At 49.2% G+C, this 13,615-nt stretch overlaps 1 protein-coding gene across 1 annotated transcript in view; it reads left to right on the forward strand.

Moving 5' to 3' along the window:
- Positions 1–5,062: 5,062 nt before the first annotated feature.
- Positions 5,063–13,615, forward strand: part of SHCBP1L (SHC binding and spindle associated 1 like) — a 51,163-nt gene continuing 42,610 nt past the window's right edge. Inside the window, 2 exon segments of the mRNA XM_065410059.1 lie at positions 5,063–5,308; positions 7,370–7,519. Coding sequence (XP_065266131.1) covers positions 5,063–5,308; positions 7,370–7,519 — 396 coding nt within the window.

Genomic DNA, 13,615 nt, shown 5'->3' on the forward strand with positions numbered 1-13,615 from the left:
CCTCCTGCTTTTCCTTGACCCAGTGAAAGCCTCTCCATGGATCCAGGGGAAGGGGCTCTAAGCATAAGGAGGATTACAATCCGTGCGTGGAAAGGAGTGTAGACAGGAGCATGGCTGCTCTCCAAGGTACCATGACCCCCAACCCTACTGAGGATCCCAGAACAAAATAATGTTGATTTTGTTAGCGTTCTATTACTTGCTGTTAACCTAAACTGATTGGGGTCCAGTGGTGGATCCCATGGAATCATGGCTCTTGTAGAGTTATGTTCCCATGAGGGTTGGGGAGCCGTGCGAAGGTAGAAGACCACGATGTGGATGGTTCTGTCATCTATGGATCTCCCAGGATCTGGGGATTTAAGAGGCCAGTTCTCGTTCTGCAAGGGCTAGATGGCTAAATTCTGCCCTGTGAAGGAACAATGTGTTGGAAATGCAGTGTGTGTGGAAACTCCCAGAAATTCTTGTATCCTTGTGTGTGTGTGTGTGTATGTGTGTGTGTTCAGTTTTTTTTTAATAGGACAATTTGTCCTCTTAACTTTGAACATGAAAAGAGCTATGTGAATGCTAAATATTATTAATAATTACTATTATTACTACCATTATTAAGCATGGAGAAAAATCAACATGTGTCAAATGGAAAAGGATATCTTTGTTAGGGAAAGAAATGATATTTTTAAACTTCTACGTGGATATTGCAAACAATGGAAAGAAAAAAAATCTCTAAAAATGCATTAAAAATAGACTGTTTCCTTCTAAATGTTTCAACTCCATCTTCATTGCTTTTGAAGGGTCAGTAACAAGCTATTTAAGGAGGAGATACCACAATGTATATATAAAAAAAGTTTGGAGGTAGAACAAAGTGATAGTTTTCTACTTTCAAACCACATTTGCCCTGTGCCAGCATCAGCATTCTGCCATTCTTTTCACCTCTGCTCCTCAGTTCAACATGGGAATAGCAGATATATGAACTTGACAAAATCTCTAAAGTACACAGAAAAATATAGTGAATCAAACTGGAAAAGAGATTCTAATTTCTGCATCTTAGTTTTATTTTTTCTTTATCTTTAAATAATAGCATATCCATTTTTGTGTTTTAATATAGAAGAAAATATTACGATATTTTCATTGTAATCACACTGAAAAAAGTCAATCTTTCAATGTATGGCTTGTCTACCTGTTTATAAAAAGTGTTTATAAATTGTTAGTTTATATTGACATTCTGGAAGTATAATGAAACCTCTGCTCTTCTTTTAACAGTTACTAATTTGCTACAGCTTGGAGCACAAGAGATTTATTTTATTAAAGAGGTTAATTCACTTAACAGTTTTTAATCTGAGCAGGTGCGACTGCAGCATTAATCAAGCAGTTCAGCCTTTGAGGTCACCTTTGCTTCACACACTAATATGTCATTTTAAAATAATAATTTTCAACTCTTCTGAACTGCAGCTGTTTGCTATCAAGAAGTTAAACATCAGAATTTAGGTTAGTTTACCATACAGTCCATTTGAATGGTTTACTGACTTTTGGCAACTCAGGTTTCATCACCAAAGTTCCTTTAACTTTATAGTTTAAAAAGGCACCAGGCTTCAAAAATCCTGATACAGTAATAGGAAAACAGTATTAAACATCTAGGGCCACATTTTCAACCAGGCCTCAATCCAGCCACTTAAATTTGTGTCTGCAATTTTGTATGTGTATATTTTTGAATGCATAAGCCCCCCTTTTATATTTATATACACTTAAAACTAACCCCTCCCCCTTGATATGCATGTTAGAGGAGAAAAATTAAATGTTATGGCTTTGTAAGATATTAAAGGTTTATCAAGCATCAAAAGTCAATTCTATCATGAATTTTAAGAGTTTCTACACTTATTTTGGGGGTTCTATAAAGGTAGTGAGTGTAATTCTTCTACAGTTATACCAGTGGTTTCTTCATCTTTCTCTCTCTTAAATAAAGTCTATTAACTTTTGGATATTTGCGTTTGCCTTTTCCTAGTTCATCTCATCTATTCCAATAATTTTTTTTGTCACACACTTGATCAGCACTGTCTAGAGTTGCTTTTCTATTTGCTGCTTGTCACTCAATCTATTTTTTCATAACCCAGAATCCTCCATAAACACATTCCCGTTTCTGTCTCTTTCAGGTGCCAAATTGTTTGGCATATAGATGAGAACAATTCATCAGAGATTCTCAATATTTTTTCAGTTACTGTGACCCTGCATTCAGTCACTCACAAACAGTCTTCCTGAAATGTGCCACAGAATCCTTTCCACAAGCTCCCACAGAGTTGCAAAGGAGAGGCTGTTGGGATCCGGGCAATGATTTATGGGATATTCTTGGCTTCTGAGGAAGAATAGCTGCAAATGGTTGAGTTAATCCGCATCAGCAGAAGACCAGCCATGGCAAATGAGAACAGGTTTGCAACCCACACAGACAAGTATAGAGGGGAAAAGGGAAGGAAAGCTACGAGAGGTAAAAGAAAGAAAACAAGATGGATGAGCAAATAGATAAAGCAGAAAACCAGGGAGAGGATACAGAAAAGAGATTTCAGAGAAAAAGCATTTAGAAATCAGGAAGGGAAAGCTAGATAAAATCCTCCCAAAAGAAAGAGTGCCTCTTATCCTCAGAAAGACAAAGTAGTGCATCTACAACAGTTAATTCAGGCATTGGGAAGGAGCAACAGAACTGAGAATGACCTAATCATCTGATCTAAGGAAATTAAACTAAAAGAAAAAGGAAAACCAGGAAAGGAAAGGGTGTCATTTCTTCTGGCCTCAGAACACTTCCAGCGTGCATCCATTTTTCAAATTGTTTTCAGGAGTGGGTCCCCCAAGATTTCCCCCCTTCATTTATACATGGGATTCACAATCTCCAGCTGGTTCCCTTGGCATTGTTTCTCCTCTTACTTCTTCCCATGTTACAAATGGAATTTGAGGTTATATACTGCAAAATTCAAGCAAACAACAACAAAAGCAGACAAAACAACGCAAACAAGAATATCCAACTTCTGTTCCATGACACAGAAGCTCCCATGAGTCTTTTTATAGTAAGGAAGAATCTGGATATATATTGTGCAAAACTGGATTCAATGAGTTTTGCTCCCTGAGGGTGTTTTCAGGCTACGCCCTTCAATTTTTGCTGGCAAAGTAGAATAAACAAGAAAAAATGAGAAAAAAATAATTCCTCTTACTCACTGAACATAGACATATTCATAATCACCCAGAGCCTTTTTTTTTCATTTTGCTGTCATTTGAGGAAATATTTAAAGGTCTTTCTCCACTCTTTGCCCCTACCTCTTTCTTCAGGGCACCAGTCAGTTCCAGCTACTCTCCCTGGCCTCCAATGTGATTCAGATTTATCTGAAAGAGCTAGACTGAATGAGTTACCAGGTCTGAGGTGAGCAAAATGAGCCAGGATGGAAGGGTCTTACTGATACAGATCCCAAATACAGGGGCACAGGATTTGCAACAAATAAACTTCACTCTTTCAGATACACAAGTACAGGGCAATATGGCAAAAGTAGCTATTTGCTCTTCATCAGTTGAGTTCACATGGCTAGGTTTTACTTTAGTAACATCTGGATATTCAGACAGAAAGTCCAGGATGACTAAGGATGGACAAATGCATGACTGAAATCTTAAGTTTTCCCCTGAAGTCCATTATTATACTAGACAGCTAACATTTTCCCCATACTGACCCCAAATACTATCTAACAAAATGTCCTTCCAGATGGGCGTGTGAGATGGCAGATGTTCTCCCACAATGTTTTACTCATCTTTCCCTGACAGTATTGCCAATTTATTTAGGTTCAAGGGTGTAAACAGGAGTTAGTTAGTCCAAATGAGGAGACAGTTCATTAAACAGGAAAATGATGTCAGATAATTTCTGAGAGTTCTTTTACATTACTACTTTAGATAGGGCTGAGTCTAAGAAGTTGTCAGCTTCTGAAGAGTCTATGAAACAGGGATGGTCAAAAAAACACAGCACCTTATAAGTCAAACACAACCCACAAGCTGTGTCTAGCCCTTAAGCACCATTCCAGGCTGCTCTTGGTTTTCAGTGATTTCCGCTAGTATGGGGAGATGAAGGACCCAGAAAATATTTATCAAGAAGTGGTGATGCTAGACAGGAAGCGCACATGCAGCTGACGTTTGCTGTCATCCAAGAATGTTGTTCTGAAATAGAGATGTTAATAGGTCTTCACATGGATTTCTGTACGTGTTTGCACTGAAGAGATGACTATACATTCCTAAGGAATATATGGAAATTGCCACCCTGCTTTGGTGGTGACAGAGCAACCTGTGCTGGGTCCCGCATGCAACGTGCAGTGCAGCACACTGGGCCTTGGCACCCCCATTAGCCACTTGGCTCAGGCTGTGGAGGGGAGGAGAGGGCATGCTGGGAGAAGGCCCCCCAGCAGGCTGCTTTGCTTGGTGGGCAATGAAGCAGTGCATACTGGCACCTGGTGTTCCAATCTACCCCCTCCCCTCGGACCCAAGGGAGTCACCTCACGTGTGGGGCAGCACCTCAGGGTGTGAATCAGGTTACAAACAAAACCCTTCTGCTACCCGGCCCTAAGGGCTTCATGGCGGCTGAGCAGCCACCAGGCCATGCAACCAGCTGCCAGAACAAGGGGGACACTCCTGCCACAAACAAATAGAAGGGACCGTGGGGGGGAGCGGCTCATGTGGAAGACTCTCATCAGTGGGAGGGGGCCAAAAAGAGGGAAGGTGGTTGAATCCCCGGGATCCCCAGTTCCCCGGATGAGAGCAGGACTCGGCCCCGCCCCCGTACTGCGACGGGGTGGGGCACGAGATAGGAAATCTGAGACGCAAAGAAGAGCCATTGAAGCCCCGCCCCGTCACGCGCATGAGGAACCTCGCTCGCGCGCGCGGTTAGTTTGGAGGGAAGAGCAGAGCACAAGAGGCGGAGTCATGCTAACGCTCGGTGGTCACGAGCCAGGTCCCCTATTGGCTGGGTGTCCCGCGCCGGCCGCCCATTGGCTGTAGTTCCGGCTCGGCGGGTAACGGCCCGGGGCCGCCAGGCGCGTGGCTGTCTGAAGCAATGGCCTCGAGTGGCCCCGAGGAAGGGGTGGCCGAGATAGAACCGGCCTCCGGTGAGAGCTCCCGCTCATGGCCTGCCGGGCCCTCGTCCGGCGCTGGGCCTTGCCGGCGGCCGCTTCTTTCCAGCCAGGGCGAAGAAGAGGGGGAGGCCGACCCATTGCCAGCCCAGTACCCGTCCCACCTGGGGGCCGTGCCAGGGCGGGACAAGGTGGCCTTGTACTGCGACAGGCTGCTGCGGGGCTGCAAGGTGAGCGGGGCCCGTACCCTTGAGCGCAGCACTGGCCGGGGCAGGTGGGGAGTTCCCTGGAGCCGCCTGCGAGGGGAGGGGTTCCTTTCTGGGGTGGGGCTGGGGGCTCTACAGGGCATCCGAAGAGGCGAGGCGCGCTCAGCCCCACGCGGGCCCGCCCTCTGACGGTAAACAGCTCCAGCCAACGAGAAGATCCACAGAAGGGACCGTGCGATCATGCCCTCCGGACGCTGCCCCCGGGAGGCGGAGTAAAGAATGTAATGGGAGGGGAGAGCAATCGGAACGAAGGGAAGGGAGGAGAAAATGGCAGATGGAAAGGGGAGGGGCTGGGAAGAAAAATAAAAATCCAAGAAGGGGCATCTGTAAGGTTAGAGAACACCCTTGCAGAGTGCCATGGTGTTTACTGGGCCTGTTAGTTCCAGGATCTGAGAGAGACAAGATGGGGGACCTTTTATTGAACCAGCTTCTGTTGGTGAGAGAGACACGCTTTCCAGCTTACACAGGTCCTGCAGAGGAGCTTGGTGTAGCTTGAGAGCTTGTATCTCTTGCCAACAGAATTTGGTCCAATAAAAGATAGTATGGCACCCACCTTCTCTCTTATGTTATTTAGTAGCTGTGTCAAGTCTACTTCACAATGGTGTTAGTGCAAGAAATTGGCATTTTTTTCTCTGTAAAATAAAATAAATTGCCAACCTCTGGGAAAAGTTGCACACCTCACAGATATGAAATAACCTCGCCACCCTAAACTATGTCATGTGTCACTCAACTGGCATTTATTAAATAAAAGGATGGTGGTTCATAGTATGTACAGAGTCTTAATCTTCCCATGTATTGTCATTTGATAAGCTTCAATATTCTAAAGCTTAACTTGACAGAATTAATTGAAAAGCTATTCAATGATTCCCCACTGTGCTGTTTTGAGATAGTGTTACCTCCTTTCTTAGGCTAGGTCCACACTACCCGCCTGATTCGGCAGGTAGAGATCGATCTTCTGGGATCGATTTATCGCGTCTCATCTGGACGCAATAAATCGATCCCAGAAGCGCTCCCCTGTCGCCTGCAGAACTCCTGCTCGCCAAGAGGAGGAAGCGCTGTCGACGGGGGAGCTTGCCTGTGCCGCGTGGACCTGCAGTAAATAAACTTAGTTCGATCTAGGAAACATTGACTTCAGCTACGCTATTCTCGTAGCTGAAGTTGCGTTTCCTAGATCGATCCCCCGCCCCAGTGTGGACCAAGCCTTAGTTATAATGGCTGTCTCTGATAAGCTGGAAAGCTATTTAAAATCCATCCTCTTTCCCTGAAGAGTAGCAGCGTAATAAAATTTAGGAATTTGGTTATTATTTGTCAGTACAGTCTCTCACAGCACTCTGATTTAAAGTAATTGTGTATTGTTAAATTTTAACATTGTCCATTAACTTTTTTTAAAGTATTTCCCCCCTCCCCTCTGGGGTTCACGCCTTTTTTTGCTTTTTTCTCTTTCCTGTAAGAGAGTGTACTCCCTCCCCCCCCCCATTATTTTCTTTCCTTCTCCCTCCTCCCCATTATATCCTTCTTCTCTGCTGCCCTTAGAGCAGTGGTTCCCAAACTTTAACAGCCCGCAAACCTGTTTCACTAAATTGTGAAATCTCATGAACCCCCTCCTAAAAAAGACTATTTCCAGGGATTTAAGTTTAAATTTCCTCAGTGTGATGGATGTGCTTGCTTTACTCTGCCTAGCTCTTGGAAGTCCGGAACCACTGCCGGCTCCCCCACTGATGGGGGCAGGGCTCGGGCTGCCAGCCCCAACTGCCCGGCCCCGCTCTTCCTGGGGCTTGGGCTGTCTGCCCTGCAATTGGGTCCCACCTGCTGCCTCCAATGCCCGGGGTCCTCTGCCCACCCTTAGGGAAATTTTTCTGGCAAACCCCCTCTAACATTCTGCAAACCCCACTTTGGGAACCACTGCCTTAGAGTGATGTATCATGTTTTATGGATTAATGTGAAGTTTTATATGAATTTATTTTTAATTAAAAGTGCAGTGCCTTTAAGATAGAAAAAATTCTCATCTCTTTGTTCATGTAATAGGCAGAAGATGCCAATAAAGCAATGAGTAAATATCTTCTGGAGAAATTGAAGGTGAAAGAAAAATGGCTTGGAGTCTGGAAGACCAATCCAGAGCTTTTCTTCATCAATTCTGAAGATGTCCTTATACCTTTTGTTGGAATACTTGTTGAAGTAATTTTCCTTTTTATTTTTTCATTCTAGTTACCGTACATACTCGTTCATAAGCCAAATTTTTTTTTTAGTAAAAAAGGGAAGCACCAGAGAAGGGGGTCGGCTTATGAACGGGTATAGAGAGGGAGAGGTGGGACACAGCCCTTCCCCCCAACAGAGGGAGCAAGGAGAGGCAGTACAGCCAGTAGAGACAGAAGGGAAGAGGTGGGGCCAGATTCTCTCTGCTTCTGGCCACGCTGCTCCCCCCGCAGCCTCCAAAGCAGCTGCAGCTCCAGGGCTGGCAGACTGCAGCCATGCCGCTCGGCCCCGCCCAGCCTGCCGAAGCAGGCTGTGGCTGTGCCGCCCGGCCCAGCCCACTGGAACATCATGTGGCCGCATTGCCCGGTCTGGCCCACTGGAGCAGGCTGGGGTCGCGCTCCCCAGCCTGCAGGAGCAGCTCTAGCCAGGTCAAAGACATCCTCCCCTGGCCCTCCCCAGATAAGGGATGGGATGGGGAGAGGGTGAGGGTCCCAGACTAGGGGTGGGGTCATGTGGGGTGGGGTCACAGGGGTTACTCCCCCGACTCCCAGCTTCTCCCCCCTCCCCAAAGAATTTCCCCACCAGTTGCTGTCCTGGCCCATCAGGGTAAGCAGCTGGCGTGCCGGGACACACTGTTTACCTCCGTGCCTGCGGACGCTCGAGGTAAACAAACCATTTCCGCCCCCCCAGCGACTTACCCTGATGGCCCGGGAGCCAAAGTTTGCTGACCCCTGAATTATAGGGTTGGCTTATGAACAGGTTATAATTTTTTTTCCATTTTTACTTATCAATCTTGGGAGGGTCGGCTTATAAACAAACTGGCTTATGATTGAGTATATACGGTAGTTGTCATTAAAATAAAGCATTTAGGTTTTTAAAGTTTAATGGAAAAATAAGCAAGGCTCACAGCATCTTGCACACTAATCATCATTGAGTTTTTTCAAATGTTTCTAGGAAGTTCTCAAACACCTGTGTTTTCAGATCTTCATACAGTGATGGGTATTTAACTATTCTTCTTTGAGTGCTTGTTCATGTCCATTCCAGTCAGGTGTGTGCGCATGCACAGAAGATTTTTCCCATAGCAGCATCTGTCGAGTCGGTCTGGGCACCCCCTGCAGTCACGCCTTCATCGCACTCAATATAGGGCCCTGCCAACCCTTCAGTTCCTTCTTACCGCCAGTGACGGTTGGCTAGAACTTCCTGTAGCCCTTGCTTAGCAAGCGCATTCTGCAGTTCTCTGTATATAGTTACCTTATTTATTATTAATTAGAGTTGTTGGGGGTCCCTCCCATTCTGACTCCCCAGAGCCGTAGTATGCTGCAGTCCCCGGGGTTTAAAAACTGTGTGGCCTGGGTGAAGCGTATGCCGAAGAGCGATCCACACTCCTCGTGTTTACGGTGCCTAGGGGAGGGTCACCAAAAGGATCGTTGTAAGATCTGCTGCGAGTTCGGCCCTAGAACTCTTAAAGAAAGGGAACAGCGGCTTAAGGTGATCCTCATGGAGGCAGCTGTACGCCCTCATTCCGACCCAGGATCAGGGGACCTGGCTCCTAACATGTCATCCTTGACGCAGAGCGCCCCAGCACAGTTGTCAAGCTTGGCTCCGAGAAAAGACTGGTCCTGGGACGCTCGGCCCCGGCATGGCACCTCATGAGGCCCGGCTGAGAGCAGGCACTGATCCCACTCAACGTTGCCTCAGAAGAAAAAGAAGCTGGACAGTTGGTCACCTCCGGCTAAGTCCAGAGAAGTGAGACTCCAGGTGGGCCACAGCTCCGATCCCCCACTGGGGCCGCGTCGACTCCTGCCCAGGCAAGGCAGTTGAGTCCCCCACGGGCACCGGTCCCTAGAGGCCAGCAGCTACAGCTCCCTTAGACGCCAGAAGCTTTCGAAGCTGCTCGGGACCTGTTGTACCTTACGGTGCCGTTCTCGCCCCCGATGAGGGAAGAACCTCCAGTGTTGGCGGCCCCACGCCCTGGCGCAGTCAAGAGGGAAGCCAGCTATGATGTCCAGGCGCTCCCCCTCTCCATGTCCCCCGGCACCGGCCCACTCGAACAGAGAGCCTACCTGCTCCCCGAGCTCTTGACGCTCGAGGCACCAAGGCTCAGCTCCTCCCTGGTCTTCAGTCTTAGAAACCTTGGAAGTCAGAGTCTGACCAATCCAGGAGAAGTAGGAGCCAAAGATCGAGGTCCGGGAGAGACAGGAGAGAGCCCCAGGTGTGGCCACTGCAGTGGCAGAATCCACCACCGTGGCCATTCTGGACCTCCTGGGCCTTTCACCAAGGCTCTGCTGCATCTTCTGTGGCCTCAGCCACCTTCATCCCGCCATAGTCTATGCAGCTTGCCTCAGCGCCAGCCCATATGCCAACACCTCCAGCCGCAGCATCGGCACCGCTGAGCCACCTGACTTCGGTGCCGATTATGGCGCAGGCACTGACAGCTCCAGCACAGATACCAGCGATGGGCCCGCCACCTTCGTCGGCGCAGACAGGGGGAATCAGCACTGGCTCCAACGATGGTTCCCTGGGTCTTACTGATGGCAGCGCCAACACCGGGTTCGAAGTCTACAGCCCCGGTGCCGGCGAGCGCCCCATCAGCACCGATGCTGCCCTGAGTGTCGCGGGATCTCCTGGGGCTGGATGGCAGGGAGCATCTGCTTCTTATAAGTGCTTTCTTCTCATCGTTGCCAGATGAGGCATTGGTGGGTACAGTCGTAGCCTAGTGCTTGAGGACAACAGGGTGCTGCAGAATTGCTGCAAAGGGCTGCTCAAGAGTCTGGGCATTAAGGCCGAGGAGGCTGATCCCATGGTGGACATCCTCACCCCCCTCAGGACCTTCTCGTATTGCCCTACCACTGATTAAGACTATTGTGGACACTACCAGGATCCTGTGGCAGACCCCAGCTTCCTTGCTGCCCACTGCCACGCGCAATGAGAGGCGTTATTTCGTGCCCTCCAGAGGGTACGAACATTTATACTCCCACTCACCCCGACTCTCTTGTTGTGGACGCTGCTAACCCATGTGAGACAGGATTTCCAAGGGCCCTCCCCAAAAAACAGGGAGGCTAAGCGACTAGACCTTGTCTGGAGAAAGGTCTATTCTACTGGGGGTCTGCAGCGCCGTATTTCGAACCAGCAGGCCATCGTCAGCAGGTACTAGTATAACACCTGTGCGGCGATGGCCAAATTTACGGAGCTCCTCCCTTCAGACTCCTAAGCCAAGTTCTCGGCCTTGGTGGAGGAGGGGAAGCTAGTCGCCTGGGCTTCCCTCCAGGCCGCATTGGACAGTGCAGATGCTGCCACTAGGGTCATGGCTACTGGGGTGGCCATGAGAAGGGGCTCCAAGTCTTGGGGCTGCCTTATGAGGTCCAGTAGACTATTCAGAACCTCCCATTTGAGGGTGTGACTTTTTTTCTGAAAAGACAGGCAAGAGGCTATACAGCCTGAAAGACTCACGAGCCACCCTCAAGTCTTTGGATCTGCACACTCCCGCCACACAGCGGAGACACTTCAGACCACAACCTCTGCCGAGATTCCATCACCAGAACTGCCGGGACGGTTCTCAGAGGAGGAACAGGAGGAGACAACAACCGTCTTCAGGCCAGGGCTCTGGCCAACCCAAACTGTCTTCTGGCACTTAACCAGCCTTTTGACGGTGCGGTTGAGGATGGCGCACCAGATCAGAGACTGGATCTACCCCACCATACCTCTCTCTCCTGACTGTCCCCTTTTTACCATGCATGGTCCTGCACTTCGGACCGCTGGGTGCTCCACATGGTAGAGAGGGGATACTCCATCCAATTCTGTACCCTCCCGCCCTTCCACCCTCCTTCCCAGTCCCTCTTCAGGGACCCTTCTCATGAGCAGCTCCTTATCCAGGAGGTGCAGTCGCTCCTATCGCTAGGGGCACTGGAAGAGGTTCCTCAGGAACACGCGGTGAGGGCTTTTATTCCCGGTATTTCCTAATACCGAAAGCCAAAGGCGGCCTCAGGCCTATCCTGGACCTGTGAGAACTCAACAAGTTCATAAAGAAACTCAGGTTCCGCATGGTCTCCTTGGCTTCCATCATTCCCTCACTAGATCCAGTAGACTAGTATGCTGCCCTCGACTTGAAGGACACACATTTTCATATCACAATTACTCAGCCCCACAGGAAGTACATCAGGTTTGTGGTCAACAGTACCCACCACCAATTTACTGTCCTCCTGTTCGGCCTGTCAGCAGCACCTCAAGTCTCCACCAAGTGCATGGCAGTCTTCGCCGCGTTCTTGCGAAGGCACCAAGTACAGGTATTTCTTTACCTCGACGACTGGCTGATCAAAGGCCACTCTAGGACCCAAGTGGAAGCTCAGGTCAGATTCATCGGAGCCACCTTAGACAGCCTGGTCTACTTCTAAACGAAGCAAAATTGACTCTGTCTCCCATCCAGAGGATAGAGTTCATAGGGGCAGCACTGGACTCAACCCAAGCTAGGGCATACCTGCCGGAGGCAAGGTTTCAGGCCCTCAACGATATAATTCGAGGCCTCAGACAGTTCCCCACCACTACAGCGAGGAACTGCCTGAAACTTCTCGAACACATGGCTGCCTGTACCTATGTGGTGCAGCATGCCAGATTCAGGCTTCGACCGCTTCAGTCGTGGCTTGCGTCAGTATATCGGCCAGCCCAGGGCAGTTTGCACAGGATTGTGATCCTGCCTCGCCCAGTCCTCGACTCCCTCTGGTGGTGGATTGATGTTCAGGAGGTGTGCTCGGGTTTCCTTTGCTGCCCCACAGCCGCCTCTGTCACTGGTGATGGATGCATCAGATGGGCTGTGGAGCTCATCTAGGAGACTGCAGAACTCAAGGCCTCTGGTCTCAAGCAGATCTGGGTCTCCACATCAATGTCAGAGAGCTGAGAGTGGTACGCCTAGCATGTCAGACCTTCCGTCCTTACCTAACTGGACAATGTGTATCAATCATGACGGACAATACAACAGCAGTGTTCTATATCAACAAACGGGGGGTGCATGCTCCTCTCCCCTGTGCAAGGAAGCCCTCATGCTTTGGGACTTCTGTGTAGAACATTCAGTACATCTGATGTCGTACCTCCCCGGGGTACAGAACGAGCTGGTAGACCACCTCAGCAGGTCATTTCACAGCCACGAGTGGGCCCTTCGCTCAGACGTCACAATTTCAATCTTCCAGAGGTGGGGTTTTGCCCAGGTAGACCTTTTCGCCACGTGACGCAACAGGAAGTGCCAGCGGTTCTGCTCCTTCCAGAATCACAGCCCAGGCTCCAGCGCGGATGTGTTCCTCCATTGGGGAGGTTCTCTCCTATACGCCTTTCCATCCATACCACTCATTCACAAGGTGCTTCTCAAGATCCTCAGAGATGGAGCTCAGGTCATACTGATAGCATCAGCCTGGCCCCATCAGCACTGGTACACAACTCTCCTAGACATGTCCGTGAGAGCCCCGATTACCTTGCTGCTCTTCCCGGACCTTCTCACGCAAGATCATGGGCGTCTCCAACACACGAACCTCCAGTCGCTTCATCTCATGGCGTGGAAGCTCCATGGTTAAGTCCGTTGGAGCTTTCCTGTTCAGACCAGGTTAGACAGGTCCTCCTGGGCAGTAGGAAACCCTCTATGAGAGCCATATACCCTGCCAAGTGGAAGAGATTTTCAATCTGGTCGGCGCAGCGCCATTCGCCCCCGACGTTCGCTTAAGTGCCACTCATTCTGGACTACCTCCTCCATCTGAAGCAGGAGGGATTCTGGTCTTCAATAAGGCTGCACTTAGCCGCCATCTCGGCCTTCCACCTGGGCGTGCAGGGCCGCTCTGTGTTTGTTAACCCCATGGTCAGCCGATTCCTAAAAGGGATCGACAGACTATACCCTAATGTCTGTCAGCCTGTCCCTGTCTGGGACCTCAACTTGGTCCTCTGTAGGCTCATGGGGCCCCCCTTTGAACCTTTAGCAACATGCTCCCTGCTCTACCTCTCTTACAAGGTGACATTCCTGGTATCGATAATCTTGGCCAGGAGGGTATCTGAGCTCAGGGCCCTAATATCAGACCCTCCCTACACCATGTTTTATAAGGA

This window comes from Emys orbicularis, chromosome 8, assembly GCF_028017835.1.
Source record: "Emys orbicularis isolate rEmyOrb1 chromosome 8, rEmyOrb1.hap1, whole genome shotgun sequence".
Taxonomy (NCBI): domain Eukaryota; kingdom Metazoa; phylum Chordata; order Testudines; family Emydidae; genus Emys; species Emys orbicularis.